Source organism: Echeneis naucrates, chromosome 15 (genome assembly GCF_900963305.1).
Source record: "Echeneis naucrates chromosome 15, fEcheNa1.1, whole genome shotgun sequence".
NCBI classification, from domain to species: domain Eukaryota; kingdom Metazoa; phylum Chordata; class Actinopteri; order Carangiformes; family Echeneidae; genus Echeneis; species Echeneis naucrates.
Genome location: NC_042525.1, coordinates 12,829,928 through 12,856,531, shown reverse-complemented (window position 1 = coordinate 12,856,531; position 26,604 = coordinate 12,829,928). Strand labels below are relative to the sequence as shown.

The 26,604-nt window shown below is 39.2% G+C and overlaps 1 protein-coding gene across 1 annotated transcript in view; it reads left to right on the top strand.

Moving 5' to 3' along the window:
* The window catches only part of LOC115055504 (glutamate receptor ionotropic, delta-1-like), a 205,114-nt gene that overhangs the window by 168,535 nt on the left and 9,975 nt on the right, over window positions 1–26,604 (top strand). Inside the window, exons 6-12 of the mRNA XM_029521365.1 lie at window positions 5,517–5,690; window positions 8,557–8,718; window positions 9,630–9,749; window positions 18,168–18,269; window positions 19,432–19,629; window positions 20,590–20,924; window positions 23,148–23,282. Coding sequence (XP_029377225.1) covers window positions 5,517–5,690; window positions 8,557–8,718; window positions 9,630–9,749; window positions 18,168–18,269; window positions 19,432–19,629; window positions 20,590–20,924; window positions 23,148–23,282 — 1,226 coding nt within the window. The remainder of the gene's footprint in view (window positions 1–5,516; window positions 5,691–8,556; window positions 8,719–9,629; window positions 9,750–18,167; window positions 18,270–19,431; window positions 19,630–20,589; window positions 20,925–23,147; window positions 23,283–26,604) is intronic.

Below are 26,604 nucleotides of genomic sequence, written 5' to 3'. Positions count from 1 at the left end.
ATCATAAAACTATGTAAAAACTGTGATGTGTCATTGTAATCAAAAAAAGCTCATTTTGGGATAAAAATGCACTAATGTGAATCATTACAATCATTCAATCATCAGAATGAAATGATTATACATTTCATATTTGACCAACCTTGTTTGTGTTTAAAGCAGATGAAGGAGCAAACTGATATGCAAAGTGGCTGAAAATAAATAACAGAAACAAACAAGCAATCCTTTCACACTCTGCTTTACTAAACATGTTTTCAGGGTTTCTTTTTTAGAAATATTGATTATGACACAAATGCACAAGTCTTTATAGTTGCTTTTGGATATCCAGAGGGAAGTGTATTCAGGTGACTGCACACATGCTCAGGCAAATATGACGTTACACGTGACTGGGCTGCTGTTTTAATCCCACCTGTTCCACTCCACTGTGCGCAGTTCTTAAGTTAAAGCAATTGTGGCACGGCACCAATAACCCCACTGTCATACAGTACAGAGGCCAGCGGGATCCCCCATGTGCCTTTAGCAAACAGTCAACTGGTCTGATCGATCTTTAAATGAAAGCATTGGTCCAGGTTCAGTGTCCTGGTCAGTCTTATCACAACAAATTTATTGCCTTTAGAAAAGAACCAAGCCGAAATCTTACCGCTCAGAGACTTCCTACATTAGTTTGAGACTGACAGTAATGCATTTTTAAACCAAAGCTATGGGTTTGAGTGGCACACAGTTCATGAGCCCTCAGGGCCTGAATCTTTTTCAACCCTCGAAATGGCCAAAACAACCTCCAGTAAAACGGAAAGGTTTTGAAATTATGAGTGTAAGAAGTATGGCAGCACTTGATATGAGCAGAAGGACGATGGGTTGACAGGCAGACGCATGTCTCCTGAAACCGCACAGTAAACCAGGGTGCTGCAGCTGCTAGCACACACAAAGTTGTCGACACCTGACACTGTCTAGTGGACTGAGATGGATTGCACGTCCAGGGAGGATTTGTTGTTGTTTTTTCTCCCTTTTGAGGACGGGACAGTGACACCTCAGAACGTTTGATGGATTAGGTGGCTGTGGCTGCTGTGACAGACAGAGTTGAGGAGGACAGTCATGATATGACTGATGTCTCGGGTAACTGCCCAACAAGCAACTGAGACGGAAACCCATATTCCACTGACACAATCTCCACCGCAGCAGGAGGACAATTACTGAAGAGGCCGCCTAAGAGATTTTTTTAAACGAATTTATTGCCTATTTATAGTAGTGTATACCATTTAATTCATCAAAATGTTGGATTTGCTTTTATGGCCCTTTCTTTTGTACCATTAACCACAATGAGTACCCATCCGGGAACGTGATTCAGATGTCAAAACATGATGTACTAACCCATAAATGGTGACCACAGGAACCATCCATCGTCATGGTCATAAATCTGAAGGAGTCCAGACAGGTGGCTGCCTTCAACGACCACCTTATCTAAACATTACAGCACTTTCACTTACGTCCATTCCAGTTATTAAGACCGACAGTCGGGTCTGTCCCTACATTTAAATTCTCAGTGGGTCTCACAAAAAGAAAAGCAATTAAGTGCGATGGCTCACACTGCAGGAACTGGACATTGAATGAATGCATTTTTCAACCAAATATAATCCAAAGTGATAGCACGGGTGTAATGCTGCTCTTTTCATGGTTTAGTCTCTCTTTCCTGCTGGATTGGTGAATTTCCAGCTCCAAACAAACCCACATGCAATGCAGTGGTTTGATCGGTGCAGCCGAGGTCGTGATGATTCAGATCATGTGGTGTGGTGCAATTTGGCATGAAATTACATTGCATTTCTGGCTGCTCAGACCACATGTTGTTGCAAATTTGTTTCATTTTCATTTAGAGCCATTGCGATTCATAAAGTCAAGAACTATGAAAAGCCAGACTGTTGCTGTTTGATCTTTGCTTTAAGTCGTGTATATCCCACACAGTGGCCCTGCATCATTACGAAAAGATCAGGAACTGATACGACTTTCCTCGAACTGGAATGTGTTGAAAATGTAGTTGTATATTACGCCTTTTTTAAGAAATTGAAGCTGCATGCTTAATGTGTATATCACTTAACATGGTGCCACTACTGGATACTCAATGCAAGTACTTTGATCTCCTGGGGAAGACTGTCATGAGTTCACTGATCAGCTCTTAATGGTTGTTTGTTAGAGTATTATTAATAAAGGCCAATACAAATCCATTATCATTGATTACCAATCCGAGGTTTAAAGAGTCACCAAAAAAGAGATTAATAGAGGACTGCTAGTGCACATTAGCATGAGGCAACAGGAACTCCAATCTTCTACTTTTTATTGACTAGTTCCACGAACTGCATAACTGTGGCCTGATTTACCACTTGCTGCAAGTTTTAATTTAGGACAGGACAATTTTATTGTATGTGCTAAATACCAACATCAAAGTAGTGACAACTGTACTTTATATATTTAATATACAATATAGCATCAGAGTACATTACTCTTTTATGTTTTTTTTTTTCCACAGGAATGATGTATGTATTCGTCCCTACTCCCTGAAAAACAAGCGAATACATCATCTTTCCCTCCACTCTCTTCATCATATGAAGATCGTGCAGCACTGCAGAACTTAATGATCAATTTTCAACACACCATAACTGCCTAAACAGAACATAACAGTGATTTGTCAGCGAAACCATTCAGTTTAGCATAATTCCCCAAAATTTGGCATGTCTATTGTTTTGTGGAAAAGTGGAATGTCTCAACTGAATATTAGAGATGATGTACTAAAAAGTACACCTCACAAAATGTTTGTTTTGTTTTTTTTTCTGAACAACAAAGGAACAACACAGCACCAGTTATTTGGTTCTGCTTCTCAATTACTGAATAAATAATGTAATAAAGTAATCCTGAAGTTATTTTCTGCCTAACTAATTAAATCTTCTTCAACACCGCACTGGATGTGTATTAAACGAGACGTGTATGCAGCATGTTTATAGACAAGAACAGCTCAAATGAATGTCATATGCACAGTGCTCTGGTCTGACTCGTATTACTTCTCAATTTAGATGTCCCCACTTTCAAAAACAGGACTTCTAATTAAATCTGTGTCATGATTCTGGGTAATTTTTTTTTTTTTCCTTGTGAAAGATTTATGGCATTGTAGCGCTGAACGGCACAAAGAGGATAATTTGGCCTATCTGTCAGCTGAACTTGATTTGATTAATGTATTTTGGTCATGGGCTGTCATTGAAGCACAGCTATGCTGTATTCACTTTCTTAAGAGGCTGAGGAGTGGGTTACCAACAACAAGCCGAACAGCTTTCATGTCTGAGAACTCTAAAGGCAGTTCATGATGTTCTCTACTTGTGTCAGTAAAAGGGATCACATTCACATAATTTAGATGAACCAAGTTTCTCCAGTGGTTTGAGTGTTTTTAAAATCCAAAGCTCGAATGTTTCTGTTCTTTAGCTTTACTCCAGTCAGTGTGCCCCAATATGAACTTCTCCTTGTCTATTTTACAAATGAAATACATCAAGCTGGCATCCAAATTGTGACTTAATGGTCTGTACCTTCTCCTGAGACAGAACTTGAAAGGCATGCATTTCATCAGCCATGTGCCGTTGGTCAGTAACACTGCTGGGTCAGGTTATGGCACAAATACGATGGTGACAGAACACTTGGATTGGGTGGCACTGGAAGTTATTAGCTTGGACGTGAAGGTTCAGCTCAGTGAACCATGCAGCATAATTCATCTGATTAATGTGTCATGGCAACTCATAAATATTCATATTCTTCAACTGGCTAACTGTGAATAGTCCAAAAAGGAGTAATAAGAGAAAACTAGATTCAGGTTAGTTTAGAATAACCTGAGAAGTGTTTTACTCACACCGCACACATTAAAGATCTGGGAAAACTGAATCTTGCAGAAAGAATCTGCATTTCCATGAAGTAGTTTTGGCCTGAAAGTCAATATGTGTATGATAGAGACATGCAGACCAGGAAATATTATGAAAAATAATTGCGAACAAACTAAATTTGTTTGCGAATTGAAACAAAGTCAGGAGTCAGTAACACTGAGAGGACAGAGAGCAGCAACAAAAGAGAGGGGAAGATCAGAATGTCTGATTAGGAAAACAGGCTGCGGTTATTGATAAAAGTGTGGCAAAGGATTTCATCAACCCAGAGCTGCATAAGTTCTGACCTGTCAGTAACCTCGCATTGTCAGAGTACATGAACCCAGTGTGTCCCGAGAGATTCATTGTCTGCCTCATCACTAACCATCCTCCTGCTCTGGAGATTGTCGGGGAGCTCACTGTCTCATGAATATTGATCTGACCCTTCTCCATTGACCCCTCTGCACATACATCACCCCACTCATGAAGGCCAAAGGTCACCGCCACTATAGTTGTGAGGAATTTCCTTGAAATATCTGTTGATTTCCCAAGTGTGAACACAATAGTAGTCAAAGATAGCGGATTGGATCTAGTTCCAAGTTTTGCATATATGAAAATAACAATCAATGTTATTTTGTATTCAGGCCGAAAAACCTCGATGTTGATCTAACTTACTCTGGGACATAAGGGATGTATAAATTAAGCTTTGGATGATCTCCGTTAATGTGTATCACGTTTATCTCCGATAAACAACAACAGAAAAAAAAGACTCAGAAAATGAATTTGAGCATGCACGTTTCTTTTGAACTTTTGCCTCTATCTTTTCCCAAACGGTTTCCCATCGTAGCCAGCCACTTTATCTCACTTTCTTTTGGAAATTATTACTCCCGCTCCCCTCAGTGTGTCATCTGATATTTTAATTGCTAAAATCGATAAAGATAGCACAGGCCCCTCAGAGGTTCTCTTTTTAATCAAATTTCTGAGAAAACTTACTCAGAAAACTGCTAATTCATTGTTTGTGTCAGGAAACTCCATGGGCCTGGCAGTGGTGGTCCCTGTAGGTCTCACTGCCACTTACTGTTGTTGGAATAAAAGCCAAAAAAAATGAGACTATATAGAAAATATATAAAAAAGAAAAGAAGATTCCTCATGGGCATCATGGCAGCAGTGGTCAGTGCTGTAGCCCCATAGCAAGAAGGTTGTGGGTTCGGTTCCCAGCCTTGGGTCTTTCTGTGTAGAGTTTGCATGTTCTCCCCGTGCCCGGGTTTCCTCCAGGCACGCCGATTTCCTCCCACCATCCAAAGACATCATGTTTGGGTTAACTGATGACTCCAAATTGCCCGTAGGTCTGAGTGTGAGTGGTTGTTGGTCTCTGTCTGTCTCTGGGTGTCGGCCCTGTGATGGACCGGTGACCTGTCCAAGGTGACCCCGCCCTCACCCAATGTCAGCTGAGACTGGCTCCAGCACAGTCCACGACCCGGAAATGGAGAGGTGGTAGAAGATGAATGAATGAATGAAAGATTCCTCATGACCCAAGAAATCCCAAACTAAAAACAAAAAAAGCTCCACCACACTTAACACGTAGACCGAGGAAATGTTAAACTAAACTTGTCTTGTTGTCTTCCTTGTCAGGAGGTGAGTGATGCGGACATCATGGAGCTGGTTCACAGCTCTCTGGGCCGGATGACCATCATTCGTCAGATCTTCCCGTTATGGAGGGACACAAATGTTCGCTGTATGAGGAACAATCATCGCATTTCCTCTCTGCTCTGTGACCCACAGGAAGGCTATCTGCAGTCCCTGGAGGTAAAAACTGCTCTAAGACGTACTAGCTGGAAGCTCCTGAAGTATTATCTCTCATATCTTATCATAGGATATGTTTCATTCATATGATTGGAGGAATTCATAAAAACAAAAGAAAAGCTTAAAAAAAAAAAAAAGTAGACTCCCATTATGGATTGGTAACAAAAACAACTCACTTATATTCTCTTCTATTTGAACAATTAAGATAAGATTAATTTTTAGAGATAATTTCATACGCACAAATGTCCAGTACACCTGATTTTATGAGCCAAATATTCAGTATTCGTTTGAAATGAACACTTCACGTCCCTTTTCCCTTCAAATAAAATCAGACATTCCCATCTTTAAAAAAAATGGAAGAGTATATAACTATACATAAATCATACTACAGAAAAATAGATATTTTATCTAATACAGACAACTGAAAACCTTGTGTATACATTCAGCTTCTGCTCTATATTTGATGTGAAATTTTGAAATTCAAATAATTTCAGCCTTTGAAGTGATCCTCAACCACCGCCAGATAATCACTTGCTATATGCTTGATGGTGGGCTGTATGAGTTATGTAGTTTCCCCATTGAAAAGTTGCTTTAGTCTGTTAAAGGAGAAACTGTTTACAGGAAAAAAAAAAAAAAAACACCCTAAACAAAAACAAAATGTGGTGCTTACGTCGGAGAATATGAGGTTTAAGGTGCTGGCATAGACTCCATACGCAACATGGAGGCAATATAATGGATGTATTTTGTATATAACAAGTGGTAAGGCTGTGTTTTTCTGTCTTGTTTTTATATCCCCTTTTCAGCGAGTATTTATGGGACCAGCACCTTTGTGTTTCAGGAGAAACCAAAATGTTTCATCTGCTTTCTCCAACAGTGACGGAACTATAAAACGAGCATAGAGTGGTCTTTTCACTTTCTGCGACAGCGAAGCTGGTATTGTTATCACCTTGCAAGTGGGTGTGTGTTTGAGAGTCTGAGTGAGCCTTATCATGGCAAAATGTGGAGACAAATTTTCTCACTACATTTTTCAGGTATAAAGTTGAAGTCACGATCGAGGTTGAGTTTGCAGGTGGTGGTGTTCGTGAATACTTGTGTAATAATGTAGTAATGACTTCTTTATACTCATGGGTTGTGGGTCCTATGATCCCAAATATAGGTGCTAAAAGGGGTCATGACCATGATTATTGCATGAACGTATACATCTTACAGAGGACAGTAGGTTTGCAGCCCTGATAAAGGACGCTACAGTGAAGCGGAGTGCCACACGCATACAAATATTCACTTTCAATGTATGCGACTGAACATAGATTTAACTCCCTAGATAAGATAATTATTATGGACGTACACGTCCATGAATATAAATGACTACAGCTGAGTCTGACAGGGGGGAAAAAATAGCTGAGCAAAGGAAATTATTTTGCTTTTAAGTAGATAAAAGCTTGTTTTTATAAAGAGCAAAACTACTTACCCATTGAGTTGATCCAAACTGTACCAAAAACATCTGTAACATCTGTGACAAATCTGTATTGATTAATTATCCAGTGAGATACCAGAAGCTTAACCAAGGCTTATATAGGGGAAATCATTGTTTACTCTCATACAGATTACGCCAACAGTGATTTGTATTAAGGATTTGTCAACCTGGAAACCCATTCTAAAGTAAATTTGCAGTGACACTGAGGGGCACTGACAAAGGCATGTCCCTCTGCTCCAACAAAGCTTATCTGCCGAACACAGTGTCATCCCCTTCTCTGGCTCTTTGGTGTAACCTTGCTCACTGTGCCGCTTATTGCTTTCTACATCTGAGTTATGAGGACCTCCTAACACTTCTTAAGGCTTTCCTTTTTCTTAATCCATCTGGAGTGAAATGGCTGTGCTCTCTGTAGCTCTGTGTTAAAAAGAAATGTTCTTTTTCATGCGTAGTCCGGACAGATGGCAAAACCATGTGGTGTGTGCGCCCACAGTTCTCAATAATTTACATGAAAGAGGGTTAAATATCGGGTAATGACAGTTAAGGCATCCATCAGAATAGTTGAACACTGGGGAGATATCAGTGCTTTTCCTCTGCTAATCCCTCTAACAGCCCGACGGTTACGGTGTGACCCCAGAAATCACCTCCACACAGCTTCTGAATCAGTGAGCTTGAGGCAAGTGAACTGCGTGATGTCTCTCCGCTAAGATGCTTGGATTGAAGTCCTAACATGTCATGAACTGAACACTTGGAGTGGCAGCTGACTTGACCCAGAAGACTTATCAAATCCACTGTCACAGCAAGACAGGAGGCTGTGGACATGGTTCCTGACTGTAGCTCTGAAGATCATAATAAGAGCAATCATACATTATTTTTTCAATGGTTGTTTTATTTTTTTTATCCCACCATGGCAATGTTGTTCTGTATGATCACTGCACTCCCCATGTTTGTTTATAGCATCAATCCAAGTTTTCATTTAGTGGAAATACTGGGGCGATCAGACCAGTGTTGTCGCTGATGTCCATATGCCATATTTCAGTTTAGCTATAATGAAAAAAGAATTGCTTTTGATCTTAAAAGGCAACTCTGACAGTCTCAGATAAAAGGGCAAACTGCTCACCACTGTCCCCATGCACTCCATCCACTCTCTCCAAGTAAGGAAACAAGCTTTTATTCCCATTGAGATGCCCCCCCCACCATTTCTGCCACTGCCACAGACTGAATTCAAGCTGAAAAATAAGCACTTTTGTGTCTCCATGAAGTAGTGTCATATTCATGTTTTCTTTGCTGTATTCAACAACAATTCAATCTATCTGGTTTGGGCTCTCGTAGCCCAATCTACCAATACAATCCAATTACAAATATATTGCTAAAAACATCTATTTTTACCCCCAACAGGTGTCCAACCTCTACCTGTACGACAGTGTCTTGATGCTGGCCAACGCCTTCTACAGAAAACTGGAGGACAGGAAGTGGCACAGTATGGCCAGCCTTAACTGCATGAGGAAGTCCACCAAGCCATGGAACGGAGGATGGTCCATGCTGGACACCATCCAAAAGGTACTTTTTTTCTTTTTTAGTAGCGCTGCTTCTTTGCATTTGTTTATTTGTTGTGGAAAAAAATGTAATCTATCTACCCTTCATTGAAGATGGCATTAATAGTAAAAAAAAAAAAAAACAATAACAACATGCAGTCAGTTTTATGCAAAGCATAGAATATAAACGTGGTTCACACAGTCAAAGCACTACTTAAGAAAAATCCATTGAACTATAATCCTGCTCAAATATAAATTCAGTTACTTTTTAAATCTCCAGATCTGGTTGCAGGATGGATTTGTGGCAGATTCAGGGCTTTTATCGTGTTGGAGTTGTCTAACGCTTAATGAAATAATGCCATGTACTAGATAGTGGGTAGTTTCATGTAATCCATTTTAATCTGATAATGGGTTTTTGGCAATTGTTGAAGACAGTCATGCTGGTTTAATCTCAACGGAGACGTACAATGAGAAAGTAGTACAAAACAACAAAGCTACAAGAGTTTTCCCAGCACACTGTGGTGCAGTTCCCACAAAATCAAACTGTCAACTGCACTTCTGTTAAAAATGTCGCAGAATTTTTCAGAAAATGTGAAATTGCCTCATTCATCCTCAACGGTTTAACTTCTCTTTGTATTATACATACATGCCTGGATGAGTGAATATCAATCAGCCTTTAAAGGGATGATTTGCATTTTCACAAAGAAGCAACTTGAAAACTTCCCTTGATGATTAGATTCTCTAAACTGCCACAATCCAAATTCAAAAAAGGAGCCAAAGTCTGTTTATTAAGCTTTCCAAACGCAGTATGCCTTACAAGTGGTCTTTAGAAAAATAACAGTTAGGGTTAGGTTTATTTTTGTTATATTCTAATGAGAAAGATGTGCAGGGGATTAGAAACAGACAATAAATACTGTCTGCGTGTTGTTGCCACAGGGACGGATCAGTGGACTTACAGGACTGATGGACTTTCGTGCCGAAGGATCTAATTCTCATGTTCAGTTTGAGATTCTTGGAACCAGTTACAGTGAGACATTTGGAAAAGATGTGAAGCGGGTGAGTATTTTCTATGCAACCCACGTAGCAGTTTAACTAAGATGCTTTGATGTTTTAAGCCAAATTTTAAAGTGTGGCACGTGAATAAACTAAAAAACAAAATTCTGAATTATGTGCAAATCCCTCAGTGTTTTCACCTTTCAGGAGATCAGAAAAATCTAAATATCTGCTATCTGTCGGCTGTCCCAGTAATATACTGTATGGATAAGATGGCAGACCACTTATTTACAGCATCTGTATAGAAGTCAGCATATAAACTTTTTGTTTATTGATGTACTTGGGTGGACTCACAGCAGGTACGTCAGAACGACTGATGACAGTGCCTGTTCTTCCTTCTCAGACATTGTCTCACTGTGACCACTTCTTGGGTGTGGAGAGATAAAGAGTGACATTCAACAATTTTTCTCATTATCTCAAAGACCACCTGCAGACTTGATAAGTTTAGACACTCAGTTCCAGTTGTAGCGGTAGATTTCCCACACCTGTTGTCAGGCAGACCGACGCGGGTTCATTTACTACGAGCGAGAAACCGGAGAGGCCTGCAGTGCTTGTCCACAGGGAGCAGAATTGAATCCCACCTCCAGTGTTGTGCATCAACATGTTCTTGTTTTGTGAACTGTGAGCTGAACAGTTCAATTTTCAAATAATGAATGAGGACACCAATGTGGTTCTATTAAAAAAAAAAAAAAAAAAACTGTGGTTAATTTATTGAAGAAATCCAACAATGAGCATAAACTAGTTCATATTTGGAACTTAGGTCAAAATGAAAAAAAAAAAAAAAAAATAGAAGAAATAAACAATTTATTAAAGTGAAGTAGTTAATTTTTATCTGTAAGAACTGAACTTTGAGCTATTGTTGCTCAGAATCTGCCCTTCCCACCTCTATTAAAAATCCTAGAGGTCCAGTGCAGTACTTCACAGGAACGGATACAGTACAGAAGGCTTTGAGCTGTCTATTGTTTTTGTATAGACCGCCGGCTCTCAACCTTAATCCTCAGGATCCAAAACCCTCCTCTCTTTTCTTATCCCTGGTGTTAGTTGAATGCAATTACCTGATGTGTAGAATAGCAAATCAGCTGTACTCTGATCCCTGAGAACTGCGCTCACCTGGTTTAACATTTGTCAGTGAGGTGTCGGGTGTGAGGGTGCCCTCTACTGGAGCTCCTGAATCGACCCCAACCACATCGCCCCAGTGAGCTGTCACCTGAGACTGGGTTAGATCAGCTGAGCTCTGGGCTCCTCTCTGCTAACTGTACATGAAAACAAGAGGAAGTAGCTCGACATAATGCTTGAACGGCAATGAGCGGGCTGTCATAGCTCTACTGAGAAACCAGTCCGATTTCTGTGTCAGAGGGCTGAAGTGAAAGATTGAGAGCATTATTTGTGCACTCTTCTCTCAGCTGTAATTTGTTTATCACCGTGGATGTCCTGATTCAGTCAGGAAAGTCTTGCAGAATGAAGAGAAATTGAGTTTCTTGGCAATCTATGTGGAGCAGGACTGACCAGAAGCAGTAATGAAGATTTAATCACCACTCAGTCTAACTGAAATTGTGAAGCCAATTCATCATAATGTGGCCATTAGCATTAACTAGGAGGAGACCCACTACACACAGAGCCACATGTTTACGCACACTGACACACACACACACACACACACGCACATGTTCATGTCCTCCAGTACAGTTGCCATATTCAGCGAAATGATACATATGAACAGTGGTGCCCCAGAGTGTACACAAACATGTGTTATACACAGTGTTGGACTGTAGACAATAACAGCACGCACCAAGACAAACAGAAATGAGGACAGGGAGCACACGAACATGTGGGCGCTTGTATCTCAGAATCATTAGAGGCGAAGGGGGACAGCAAGGCCAGATAAGGCATGCCAAATGCATTCAGTGTTGTTGTTCATTACCTGGCACATCTATCTGTGTGTCTGCCCACTATTTGGCAGAGCCATTTACCGGGTGGGTGGGTGGGGGGGGGGCACATCAAATCATGTGCCTTGCCTCCTGTGTTTCCCTATCTTTGTGTGTGTACATATGTATATATGTGTGTGTGTGTGTGTATATTCAGCTTCTTCCATGTTATATTTTTGTGTTAAACTGTTGTGTACCGCCACGAAATGCACTAGTACAGTACATGGTACCTTTTTTCAATTTATTGTCATGACACGTCTGTTTTGTTTTTTGTTGTTGTTGTTTTTATGTTTGTTTTGCGTGCCCTGCTCCAGCCCCCCAAAACCACATCCACTCACTTACAGTTATCCTCCCGTCTGTCCTCCTTTTTTGTCTTGTCCTCTCATCTCATCACCCATCCACAGCATCCCCCTCCCTCCGTTCACTTCTTCTTTTCCCTAACCCTTTCTCCTCGTTTTTCAGCCCTGGTTTCCTCCCACTCCATCATCGTTTATCTGCATTTGGTCCATTTTCTCCCCAGCCTGATGGCTCTTAGATGAGGCGTCTTTCTGGTTAGAAACTGTAATGAAGACTGAAATACTATTTCCTGGATGGCTACTGTGAGTTTTCTTCACCAGCCAGCGAAGCTGCAGAGTGATCGATGTTGTTGTTGTTGTTTTAGTTTCCCAGTTTGCTTTTATTGACGCGTCAGTTCATCTTTAAGCAGATATTGCTAATGACTTCCAGCTTCCACAAAGTTCTTCATAGAGAAGAGTCAATTCATTGAAATTTGAACTGCTCCACCTTGAGTTTGTTCTTGCATGCGTCCCACAGCAGTTACTGCGAAAGCTATCCATAATTACCACAGTGGCATTATTGTATTATTCAAAATAATTGCACCATTTTTCAGCAGAAAAAAAAAATGACTCTAATTCGGTACACCTGCTTGTTATTGTGAATAGTGTGGAAGGTCACATCCAAATTCTTGTCATGCTATTTTCTGGTCACAAAGTGCCTCAAAAAAAATTTTCATAAAAATATAATATACCGTGCTATTTCTAAATAACCTCACCTGTGCCGGAAAAATATGGCTGCCTGAGACATGTGATTGTGTAGAAATAGAGGAGGTGAAAAACAACCATAGATTTAAAATGTCATTTATTTTCTATTTTTTTACTTTAGTTAATACTCTGTCCGCCGCAGTACTCACTCAGTACAGTTCAAAAAATGTTTATCTTGGATTTTCGTTGCTCATTACAGCCATCGTTCCATTTCCTGCCAGGCACTCAAAATAGCTATGTCATCAGCAGCTTAAATCTGGGCGCTTTAGAGAATAACCTTCCCAGGTTGAAAGAGTAACACTAGAGAGTCAGAATGAGCCCATCCATCCAATTCTGGCTTTCAACATTGGTCCAAAGCTCTCCCAAGTTCTGCAGACCGGCGCCAATGCTTATCCTAAATCAGACCAAGTCTGTACCCTCCAAAAGCTAGCCAAATCTGACAGCCATGTATCGAGCCGGCTCGCATTTTGTTATCTGGTGCCATAACAGAACAGACCAGAATGTGTTGACACTTGGCCACGATCAGCCCGGCTCATATCACTGCAGCTGGGTGATGGAGCTCAGCCTTTTCTTTTTTTTTCTTTTTTTTTTCCCCCCCCCAAATCAACACATCCATCAGTGGAGCTGTCGCATGAGCTCCGTGTTTAATGTCGCTTGTTGTGGTTACAAAACAGCAGGAACGGACAGCTAATGAATTCATCATATTATTTAACCCCTTTATCTCACGTCCTCACAAAGTGGAATAGAAACGACTCTAAAGGGCAGTCCTCTGTTGCCAACAACAGAGCTGCAGGTGGTTGATCAGGCTGTTGATCCAACGATTAATTTGCCAGGCACTGGGAAGTAACGCTTTTTCAAACTTACTTTCTGGCTCCTATGGTGTTTTGAAACCTCCTCTACCTATTTGGATTTTCACCCACAGGAAGATTAATAACATTTCTGTGAGCCAGAAAAGTCCATTCCAGAGGAAGATGGAAAAAAGAGAGCAATATTATTATGGCTGTAATTTAAAAATGGGTATCAAATTTTCAAAAAATACTTCAACTAATTCTTTGTGCTTAATCTTTCTTGTGATTAGATAACTACCTTCACTTTAAAGTGATAATTGCGTTTTTATTTTTAATCATAAAGCACTCCCCTCCACATTCGACAACTGAGATGAAACAAAGTTGCAAATTATTTAAAGCTTCTTTAATGATGCCCGACGAAACTGAGTAGAATTTAATACGGCTAGTCAAGTTATTTTGCCATATATGAATAAACTCCAGTAACATTGTGATTTTGTAATATTGTCATACTTGAATATGTTAACTCTAAATCTGTTAATCTTTTCTCATAATCGTCTGGAGGCGCATATTAAACTGGGAGAACCCTCTTAAAGTTGTTCTTTCTTCTGCACTCACAAAAGGGAATCCTCCTGTGAATCCCATATAATTGGATATAAAAGGGATAATATTTCTTCCCATTTTTTATAGTTGGTTCTTTCTCATGTGCTTCAATCCGTCGTAAACAAAACAGTACTGAACAAATGGTACCAGCCTCATCGCTGCTGAGTTCATTTATATGGACCATCAACTCCGCCAACAGTACCTGTTCTTTGCTGCTCTCAGTTCACAAGATGACATAAAAAAAAAAACAGTATCTGTTCATAAGTGGCTACAATGAGTTGAAAACACAGCTGGTAATTCTTTTATTTTTTATGAAAATCTCTCACTTTCATATGTAAATGTTTAAATGGTTCAACAACATTTTTTTAAGCCTGTATGCAATGAGCCACCAGATCTTCCTTTGTCTCTCTTCATTGCTTTTTTTTTTTTTTTTAAACTCTCAAACAGCCATCAGGGCAGAGGACAACTTTGGTTGTTTTTATACTGCACTGAACCGACTACTGACAAAGATATTGCACCAATTTTTGTTTGTTGTTTTTTTTCCTGAATGGTGTCACATTGTAATTAAAATTATATTTAGAAATAATGTGCAAAGAATAAATATGGGAATGCAGGAAAACACAATAATCGTTTCTGTAGCCTGTTGTCCTCTTCATCTTCGTCAGATTTATTTTTTTATGCAGTTACATTTAATCAAGTTTTAAGTTGATAATCGATTGTAGAGTAGTACTGTCATCTAATGTCTAATGTCACCTACCCTTTTGTGGTTTAATGGCCAGCAATGTTTTGGGACATATAATTTGTTTGGAGTTACAAAAATGAGAAAAATCATGTGGATTTATGAAATACATATATACAGTACATTCAGTAACAACAGACATAAGCCTTAAATAAGGAAGTTATAATGTGTTATATTCCCCCCAACTTACACAGGCGGCTTGTCAGTCCCATTAGTGTGGCCAACAAATAAATCAGACAGGCTCAATAAGAAGTTCCAAAGAATGATGGAATAGTCAATACGTAAACACTTGACTGAAATAGAGGAGGAAGAGGGAAAGCGGAATAGCTGCAACTAGCTCAAACTATTATTCCACATCTATAATGATGCACTTTAAATTTCCCTTTCAAAGAGAGATGCTGTAATTGAGGCAGTTGTAGAGCGGTGAATCAGGGGACTAACTTTTAAACTTTCATCCTTTTTTTTGTTTTCAAGTGGTCGTGAGCATTTACTCAGCAGAATTAATTATTCTAATTTTAAAATATTATGTTGCATGACTGCGCAAGTGCTGCCTTATTCTTTTTTTTTTTATTTTCCAAACAGGATATTACAAAATCTCATTACCACAATGCTGCCTATTGCACTGGAGCGATAGGAAGGAAACAACTGGGTGTTTTGATCTCACTTACAGAATGTATGATGGCCATGCATATTTATAGGAAGACTATCAAAACTTAAATCCTCAATGAGCTGACATTTCAAAGAAGGAAGCAGGAAGGAAACAGGAAAAAGGATTTTTTTTTTTTTTTTTTTTAAAGCCTGTTTTTGAAGAGGTTTGGTGTCAAGCCATAAAAAATAAGTTTTTTCTTTCATGTATCCTTAAGCATAGTTTTATATGATACATTCTCTCTCAATAGATATACATGTAGACCCCGTTTCACTTGCTTGTCCTTGAAAATCTCGTACAGATTCCCATATCATTTATTAACAGTTGGTAGTAAAACAATTGTGCATCCAAAAATGACATTTTCAGAGGCGGTAATCCAAGGGCACAGTGTGTCCAATAAAATGTTACCCATTCATATGCAGGTGGTGTGTGCTCTGCTGCATGCATTGTTTGTGACCTTCCCAGTGGTGTCTTGATGAGCAAAGCTCTGTGAAGTAGAAGTGTTACTTCAGTTTAAAGAGCAGAGATATCTCAGTGTTCTCCACTGAGGACAAAGCTGCTCATGGAGAAAATAGCTGCAAAGCAGTCAGTGCAGGCTGACATTTTGCTCCACTCATACTTGGGCACACACAGACATGGTCACATATGTCTGGATACACAGATGAACAAGTGTACAAGCAGTTTGTTTATTTATTGATTTGTTTATTTATTTTGGTGGGAGGGGTGGGGCGTTGTTTGTTTGTTTTCTGATTGGATTGTGCAGTTTTGCCTTCATAATTGCATTCATCACCCACATGCGAGTTGAGATTTACTGTCACATCAACAATCTCACTCTGCATTTCTCTGTACAAAGTGCAGTCGGTAAATACAGACTGCGTGACTCCACATTACAGTAAGAACAAAATACACAGCTCCATGATTTACTGATCCCCGTGTGGTTGACATATGCACAGTTCTTAGACAAAGACCCTCAGGATGTAAATTTCTTTAGTGACATCCTGTATGTGGAGACGAGTATCTCCCTACACCCACACCAGCTGGCAGGTTGTGCACGTGCTTGACTGTCAGTCTGCAGGGAAGTTATACATGTGTAGCAATGCAGTGTAACTCTTGGGAGTGTACATTTGGAAGGTTGCATGCTCTATAGTTGATTTGTGAGGAACAGTTGCTTGAACTGATAATGAAATATTCTTCTTGTTCTCGACCCTCTTTCATTGCCACACAAGCTTCTATTGATTCGGAGTAGAAAGCCTCTGTTTCGTTCTTGTACATTCATAGTAATTTTTCTGTCCCGATTTGTACAGTAATTTTTGCGATTGAAATTTTTTACAGTGGCAAAGATTTGTGTCTCTTCATTTTGTGTTTCCTATCAATCTCAAGTGAAAACGTAAAATTTTTTCTGTTCTGAGGATCAAAGTCAACTGCCGATGTCAAAGTAAGTAAAAGAGAAAAGGACTGGGAGCTGGAGTTCAGATTTAAGTTTGGAACTTGTAATGAAATCCTGAAGCTTAAAAATATATCTTTGGCTCGGTTTGGATCTTTGGGACCTTTTCTACATAATATTGAATTGAAGGTCTAAGCCATCTTGTATACACCTCCGCTCACTGTTGAAAGGTTGTCATATGAGATATCTATTAGGATTCAGCAAGTTGAAAAGATGCCAAAATGAGAGGTGTTGCATTTCTCCTCCACCAACTGTAACTGAGCTGTGGCAACACTAACATGCAGTTCCTGATGTAAAACGTTCGCAGATTTTTTATGAATCTCATAGAAAGAAAGTAAGCAGATAACAAAGTGGAGGTGAAATTTGTCATGTGCATCAAAAGACCTCAGACCCAAATCAGGTAATCCATCAAAATGAAGCGCTTTTGAAAGTGTCTCTGCTCTGTGTGGAACTGTGTTTTTGTGGCTAAGCTGTCTGGATACACCTCCGGCCAGGGGGGAAACATTTGCAAGAGCCAATGGTGTGCTGAGGCCAGAAAGCCCTGTTGTCTGGCTGGGGGCCACCGTTCTTGTCCTGTCAGCTCAAATCTCAAAGACCACTCCAAATGACATGTCAGATCCTTGAGAATCCTTGTCACGCTGGCAGCACTGATTAAGAATTTAACAAACATCAGCCCTGCGACCCGGAACATAACTCAAAACGTCGACAGTGTGGAATGAGAGTTTTTAAAGATGAGAGATAGTTTAGATTCAAGATGGAAACTTAAACTGTCGTGAATTCAAAGTATGACTTTTGGTTTTATTTTGCTAAATTCACCTGATTAGAAAGTTCAAATTATTCTTTGTGATGTTGTTCTCCCATCTATTGTCATCATCATTCTCATCTTCACTTCCCTTATCGCCACTACACTTCTATTTAATAAAGTGTGTCGGTATAATGTTTTCTTAATGTCTTACTAATAGCCAAAAGTTGTTGTTTTGAAAAGCAGCTCAAATGTTAAGGTACACATCGGCCAATTGCTGCTGATTATCATTCTGAACTGAGGCCCAAAAAGACAAATGGGATGATTGAAACAGTTGCAGCTCACTTTGTTTCTAATCTTGTTGTACGATGTTTCTTCACTCCTTTTATTGTATTGGCAATGGACATTTTAATGAGGCATTTCACACTTTTGTCTTTCAGACACGTGAACCTTTCTGTACTGCATCTGTTTGTTTGTTTTTTTTCTCTCCCCATTAGCTGGCGTCCTGGGACTCCACTCGTGGCTTGAATGGTAGCCTGAAGGAAAATCGCATCGAGAGTGGTATGCAGGGTGTGACACTCAAGATCGTAACATTGCTGGTAAGTTGTGGGAGTGCGATGAATCTACAACACATGACCTGCGTAGGAAAATGTTTAAGTAAGAAAGCACCAGAGTACACTAATATATAAAAACAAGCCAAAAAAAAATCTAATCAGATAATCTGAAAACATTGAAACAAGAAAATCAAGAAGTGAAGTCACATCTGATAAACGCTTGGTTCTTCCATTAGTTGAGGAAAATAATGGTGTTGACTATGTTGATATACAAACCCAGAGAAGATAAAAATCCTCGGTTCCATTCAGTTTTGTGGGTTGTTATCAATAAGAACATGACAGGACCTTAAGAGAACTAAATTTCTTATCTATTTCAACACCTTTCACATTGCTCTTTTTCACTGACATTTTCTCTCTTGTAAAACAGGATAATAGGTCCTCTTCTTCATTTTGTCATGTTGCTCTAGAACATCAAATGGCTGAGGGGGGGGAAAAAAAAAATCCACGCTGCAAAAGTTCTTCTTCACCTACCTGCACCTAACACATAACACCAATTCCAGCGACGAAAATGTCTCCCCCTCCCCCTCAGCTTTTCTTTCTCTTCACACATGATTTACCTCCACTATATTTATTCACATAAGTTCTTCTCACTTCTCTCCTGGCAGTGTCATTTAATCAAGTCATTTGCCCCCCCGTCTCCCCGCCCACTTTAACACCCCAACCGCCATTCTCCTCTGTCTCTCTCTTTCTCTTTCTATTTTCTCTTCCTTCACCCACTCAATCCTGCCCTGACACTTTTAACCCATAAAGAAAAACCATGGTGGGGGGGCGCAATATTTCAAAATGGCAATTTCCACATTGATGAACGATAGCAGTTGCCATGGCGCCATGCGCTACAGTTCAACAGTAGGAAAGTGTATTATTAAGATGAAGTTAAACTTAGATCACCTGTGAAGCTCTTCATGAAAGTGTCACCCCAACTTCTTAAAATGACTAAATGTGTCCTCGCCTCAGTTGCCAATCTTGCCCCGAGGAGATGATGGTGCATTTTGAGAAATGTACACACAAGTGCTTACCGTTTTTCCTGACTCAGAAGATGAATCTTTGACTGAGAGACGGATCCACGCACAATAACATTTCTCAGTGTTATCGTTGTTGTACTTCTCAAAAACACTGTTAACCATTTCTATATTATTCTTTCAAACAGGAAGAGCCTTTTGTGATGGTGGCAGAAAACATTCTGGGCCAACCGAAGCGATACAAGGGTTTCTCCATTGATGTCTTGGACGCCCTTGCAAAGATTCTGGGCTTCAAGTATGACATCTACCAAGTGGGAGATGGGAAATATGGCTCAGCGCTCCCTAATGGATCCTGGAATGGCATGATTGGAGAACTCATTGGAAAGGTGAGTGTGTTTTCTTTTTTCTTTTTTTTTTATCTCCATCAACGTCCAGATGTCTAGCCTTTTCCTGGGAGCCAAGCCACATTGTCTTGTTTTGAAACAGGAGCCCAATTAGGATTAGCAAAATGAGAAAATATAAGATAAAAGCGCACAGCCAACATCTGGAAATCTATTTTGTTCTTCGGGTGGCATCTGTTTTTGACTTTTTTAGAGCTAACTTACAGAGACTTTCTGAGTCATAATGATTTGGATTTTTACTCCAGTATTCATTCCATGTTTTCCAGGGTTTTCTATTACTACAAGACACACACACAAACATTTCCCATCTTGTTTAGCATAACATGTGATTGATCGAAGACTAAGTAAACGATCTTGTTTTTAACACAATGGCACAAAAGGTGATTCCTGCCAGCAGGCATATTATAGGAAACATATTGGTGTTTATTTTAATGAGGAAGAAGACTTGACATTTGATGAAGCACATGACTCACATTTAATGTTTGTTACCATATCCTCCAGAATACAACAGCGAAAGCGTGGACCTGATGCAGACTTAAATCTAAGACTAGCAAGAAAATAATGGAGTTCAAACCTTCACAAAGGCCTCATGAGCAACCAAGTTTTAAGCTTCAAAGTCGATGATGTCCTGGGAAGCTCTGCTCTGCATGTGGAAATTGAAAGTGCATATTGATGAAACCAGTTTCTAATGTAATAGTACTTAACAGTAATCAGCCAATGCCAGTTACTATTGGAAATATGTCAGATCTATGAACCTGATAGAAAAACACACAAAAAATGAAATAAGCTTAGTTAATTTAGGATGACATATGGTGACACAAAGATTTTGAATTCTAGCTCATTTTAGTCAAACTGTTGTTTGTCTTGTCTTTCAGTATCTAACAACACGTAGGGGATTCCCCGAAATGTACATACTAAAATGAAATAATGTGACTCCATCCACAGCGAGCTGATTTGGCCATATCGGCTATCACCATCACCCCAGAGCGTGAGAGAGTGGTAGATTTCAGCAAACGCTACTTGGATTATTCAGTGGGAATCCTGATGCCCAAATCAGAGGAGAAGATCAACATTTTCTCTTTGCTGGCACCGTTTGACCTGGCAGTGTGGGCCTGCATCGCTGCAGCCATACCTGTAGTGGGCATCATGATCTTCCTGCTCAGGCGCATCCAGGCGGTTCGGTGCCAGAACAGTGCAGGAGGCCACCCGCCGCCATCTGTCTCTACTTCACTTCAGAGTGCCATCTGGATTGTCTACGGTGCTTTCGTGCAACAAGGTGGGTGTTGTATTTATAGTCTGGCCATCACAATATGCAACGATAGCAACTATAAATCAAGTATGTTCTAGGCTGAACATCAGAGCTTTTGCAGGATTTCATTCCAGAAAGCAAACTGTACAACAAACCATATAACGATATTTTTTTGTGTTTTTACTGATATTTTTGTTGGTGTTGTTTTTTGTATTAAAACATTTTATGTAATTTGCCCTCAGTGGAAAATCACCAAGCACCAGCCAGGCAGTTCTTAAATTTGAAAAGCTAAATCAAAAGAGAAATAAAATGAATAAAAAACTGTGAAAACAACATGAAGGGATTAAGGTTAGAAGATTAAAAAAGTTTAGATAGATTAAAAAACAAGTCCAAATAATTGAAATGCATATTTGGATATCTGTATACAACAAATGCTGATTCAGGAGTGAGTCACTCAGAGACACTACGCCCACCCTTGGATTTTCCAAAGGTGCCCTTGTCAAGGTGGCTTTTTTAAGCCTGGTGGAGATCCAGGTATGTCCTTTATGGATAAATGACTACTTCAGCAACTGATGTTAAAGCCTGAACAGCATCTATCAAAGTCAGGCATGCTTGCTATGAGCCTTTTTTAACCAAACACCCACTATATTTCAAGAGCAGCTGAATTTGATGTCTTTTCTCTGCCTATTTTTTCTCCCCGTTCTCCTCTGGCTCGTGTTCCAACAGTGGCACTTTCTGTTCCAGTCAAGTGGACGCCTTTTTTTTTCTTCTTCTTCTTCTTCTTGGGAATGATGTAGGTCACTTTGATATGGATCTGGATCTGACTGTTGACGTTTAGTGTGTCATTGTGGGAGAGCATAAACTTGGCAACTGCACCCCCCCCCGTGGTTTCATAATCATATGCCAAGACGTGGCTGGGTTTGGTTGTATGTCCAGCGCAGATTAAACTATCCACCCACAGATGCGCAGACTTTCCTCACAGCCTTTTCAAACTGGGGCTGCCTGTATTTTGTTCTGTGAGGAGGTCAGGGAAAGGTAGGAAATAATCTCAAACTGTCTCGCAGTGCTGAAGAAAAAAAAGCATCTTTTTCTTATGATTAGAGTGTTTATTCTAATCAGTTTATTTCAAAGGGAGTTTCTCACAGTAGACAGCTGCATTAAGGTCACTCCCTGTTAAATTTTATACGTATTTACATTTGATGATTTAAAGGAATCATTCAAAGTCAAGTGTTACAAAAATGATTGATGCCGGAGCATTTTGCATCTGACAAGGCCTTCAATTTCTTTCTCAAGCACTCCGGAGGGTCTGTGTTGATTGTGACACTTCTGGACAAATATGTTTTGATTACATTTCTGAATAAAAACATTTCCCTTTGGATGACATTTCTATGGCTTTATTCTTCAAAATTAGAGTGTGTGCTGATTTTTTTTTCATGCACCTATTTTCTATCTGTTTTCTTTTTTTTTTTTTTTTTACCTCATTGGTGAGAAATTGAAAATAGCAAAGCTAATGTGAGAAAGTAATCTTTTGCCCTCAAAGAAAACAAAGAGAAGCAAGGGATTAAAGATATGAAGGCAAGTATGTGAAGACACAAGAAGAAGGAATATTAATTATTACTACACTTATTGGACTGAGATGTGCAATAGACTGTAAAACTAGGACATTCCAAGTGACGTTCCAGGCCAGATGGTTTTCAATACACTAAGCTTTTAATATCGTCTTTAAGAGAGAAATTCCAACTTGTAGCAGCTTCCAACAAGAATGTTATAGTATATGATTAAGAACTCATAGTTAATTATAATATTGACAACATTTTTAGAAAAACCCATTTTTATTTTCAAACACAAATGTTCAACAGCTGAATCAACGCGAAAAGGGTTTATCACTGTTATAAACATAATTTGGCATAATTTGACAAATACAACACGTATGTTTTGCATTGGTTTGGCTGATCTTGCAGAATGCCTTTGAAAACATAAGGTGTTAAAGATTAAAAAAAAAAAAGTCTTAATTATGTTTGCTCTCTCAAATGTAAAAGCTAATTGAAACAATAAAAGTGTGGTAATTATAAGCCATTCCTACACATATATATGCTGGATTCCATTTTATTTCCAAAAAAATTAGACATCACAGGTAGTTGCATTTGAACCTTGAAGGGAAAGAGCTTATGTGTGGCACAACAGTACGGTGATGATGGTGTGTGCAGCTCTGATATGCATAATAATGCGTTTCTACCTGTGACTCCACAGGCAGTGACTCCATCCTGGGTTCGGTGGCTCTGCGTATCGTCATGGGCAGCTGGTGGCTATTCACACTCATTGTCTGTTCATCCTACACAGCCAACCTGGCTGCTTATCTCACCGTCTCACGAATGGACAATGCTGTCAGGTAAACACAATGCCTTCAATTAACTATTCATTACATTCGTCCTTTTTGAAACCTTTACATACGGCAGAAGATTTGGATTTCCACAGAACTGATTATATAATGCTGTTTTCAGGGCGCATATGTACTGTATACACATACCTAGATGGATTTGAGTGGATGGATTGGGTGTACAGCCCTGATCAGTGTATTTTTTTCTTCAATGAAAATCAACAACCATGATGATTTCCTGTAGTCTGAATAAATGATCAAATCCAGAGAAGAGACAAAAAAAAAGCCTGTTTTATTCCATAAGCTTTAAAACCTTGTGCCTATATCACCTACAATGTTATGTCAGAAGTGGCTGATGTTGCCAATATCATATGTATTGCATCTGGTGCAATGCGTATTTAGTGTTTTTTGAGGTAGCATGCATTATATTTTCCATTATTTCCACCACAGGAAGGCGTATAGCTCACGCTGACGGTTCCTCTATCAGAATTGCCCATCAGCAACCGTTAGGGTGTTTTGTCTTTTTGTCTTTTCAGTCATTTTTGACCTGCTGCCTAACTAGCCTGTCTTAAGTCCAAATGTTATTTTGTCAGTAAAATGCAATTTGGTTTGCTGTCTCTCCTCAAAGAATGGCCAGAGAGGTATTCGATTATATTGTGTTGGTCTTCAGTTGGAAAAACAGTCATGTGGACTTGTGAGGACAGGGAGTGAATGCTGAGCAACACACTGCTCACTGAAATGTGTTTTTTTTTTTTTTTTAAATGTCTTTTTTTCTTCGTTGTCTGTGTGTTTGTTTGTTTGTTTGCTTGTTTCTGCTTGGATTAGCAATTACTAGAGCATTCATCTTTCTCAGAGTATATGTGGCGCACTTTGGGGAATAAAGTCAAACCAACTTCATTGCATCTTAGAGTTAGACCGTCAGGGAAAGTGCACTGTGACCAAATTTTAAATTGAAACAATCAAAACACATGCTGAACATGTCCATATCTGCTGTTCTCAGGATTAACTGCTCTATAAAATTTGTAGCCTGTGTGCGTATGAATTCTTAGCCAATCTTAATTCATCCTGCAGAAAGTCGGAACATAATTTAAGCAATAAATCCTCGGGCATCCTGTGCATTCCTAAGAGATCAAATGTTGTGGAGGTGATAATCTTTCAGTTTACACTGAAAATACCCATTTTGTTTATATTCTTGGCAGCAAGTATAACAGCAAATGCTTGCAATTCCACACTATGTTATACCCATATTCCAGGTTTAAGTAGGACAGAGCCTATATTTTATACTCTTTTGCTTCCATTATGCGCTCAAGACATTTTTTAAAATTGCCCAGTACTGTGTCCAAAACACTCTACTGCTCCATTTTCCAAATGCATCTCTGCTGGAACATACTGTACTAGATTTTGATGCAGCAAGGACATGTTGGGTAACATTTTGTAAGGATAAGGTGCTTTCTTCCTAACAAAAAATGTTTTTCAAAATTTGTATGTCTGGGGTCACATCAATATTGAATGTGTCTGCAGTTATTAAACGTGACTAACTTCCTTTTAAGCTTAGTTGTGGTGCACTTGATGATTCGATAGACAAGTTGTAAGTAAGTCAATAAGGGTCCTGGCCTTTTTTTTACAGTAACTGTGGTAAAAGTGTGCATCTCTCTGTAACAATGAATTTTCCCTTATGAAATCAATGCTTAGAAAAGAAAGAGTGCACATAGCTCTGGATTTTAAACTGAATTGAGTTGTTGCAGCCCCATTTTTATCAAGAAAAATAAGGTCTTATAGGCCTAATTTATATTGAGTATCTTGATTTTCTGTGAAGGCAAATGGATTTGCTGATTTTGCGTCATTTTCGCTCACATCTTAAGATCGGGGGAAAAAGGTTTCGCTTTTATCTCTTTCGCTACAGGAATTCACTTCCTTTAAGGAAAGACACTGCCTTTGCACCATCACGGAACCACTAAAGGACAGATGGCAAAGGAAATTTATACAGCAAATTGGGTCTTTTGTGTCGGCCCACTGCTGCCTTTCTCATTGTCCAGAGAAACATTAGTTGGCTTGGAAAAGGAAAGGTTATTTTCCAATCTGTCCTGCACCATCGAAGAGAACACAGGCAGGGGGACGGGTTTCAAAGTTGAACTGGAGTTCTTTCAGCAAGGGAAAGCAATCTTAATTTTTGTTAATAATATTGCAGGAATGTTGGGTTTGGTGTGGTGATGCCTATGCTGAAATTATAAAAAAAAAAAAAAACTGGTTTCTTGTTTCCTGGGAGGTATTATGGTTGGGGCAAAAAGCTTTGGCTGTCTGAACCAGGGCTCAGAGGTATTTTAAAATTTTTATTGCTAAATTCAAATAGGTATAAGTAATGAAGAGTCACTCACTGTTCAATTCTACGCTCCATTTCATTCTTTCATATCTTACCAGTTTATAGCTTCTAACAATCTACGTAATGTGTCATTTTCTGTAGATAACAAGATGATAACCAATGTTTTAGCCACACATGGTCACCAAAGATCCCACTGACAAAAATGAAATCCCTCACAGAAGACAATACATAATTCACTGCTCTGTAAATGTTTCCATAAAATCAGTGGTCTCAACATAAATCGAATGACCAGAGCTTGGAAAGTTTCTGCAAAATATAATTTAAATTTCAAACCCGATAGATTAAGATGCATAATTTGAAAAATTGAAAAAATAAATACGATTATTTATCTGAGAGGAATCAGCTTTCTGTCTTCGACAAATTTGAGATGTACTTCAACTGTATGTCTGTGTCTGAAATGATGCCTGCATGATGTCTAACAGTTCTGCTGAGTTTAGGGTTGTTAGCCAATATTTGAATATTATAAATTTAGTTTCAACACTACACAGTATTTTGACCTTTGATTGTGCTCTCTTAAAAATGAGCCCTTAGAAAATACTTCATCCTTGGGGACACAGATTAAATAGTTTCCGACCTGTGTTTTATTGGAGTGTGAGAGAGAGTGAACAGACAGAAAGTCCTTTTATATTCTTTCACTTTATTTATTCCCCAGGTCAAATGGATTAATATTAATCAACTGATTTATTTGGCTGGGTTCTCACATTTTTTTAAAGAACAATTTGATATTTTAACTGCATTCACTAAATTACTGCATTAAGCAAAGTACAACCATGACCAACTTTGCAGCCAGCTATTTCAGTGCTTTTGATTCCAACGCGAAAATCATATGGGTAAACGGCGATCTGGCCATTTAAGTGATGACAGTTGTTTACATGCATTATGCTTGTAATGCTGAACCACAGATGAGGTTTGTGTGTTTGGTTTGCACTTGGGTTTTCAGAATCTTTGAGCAGG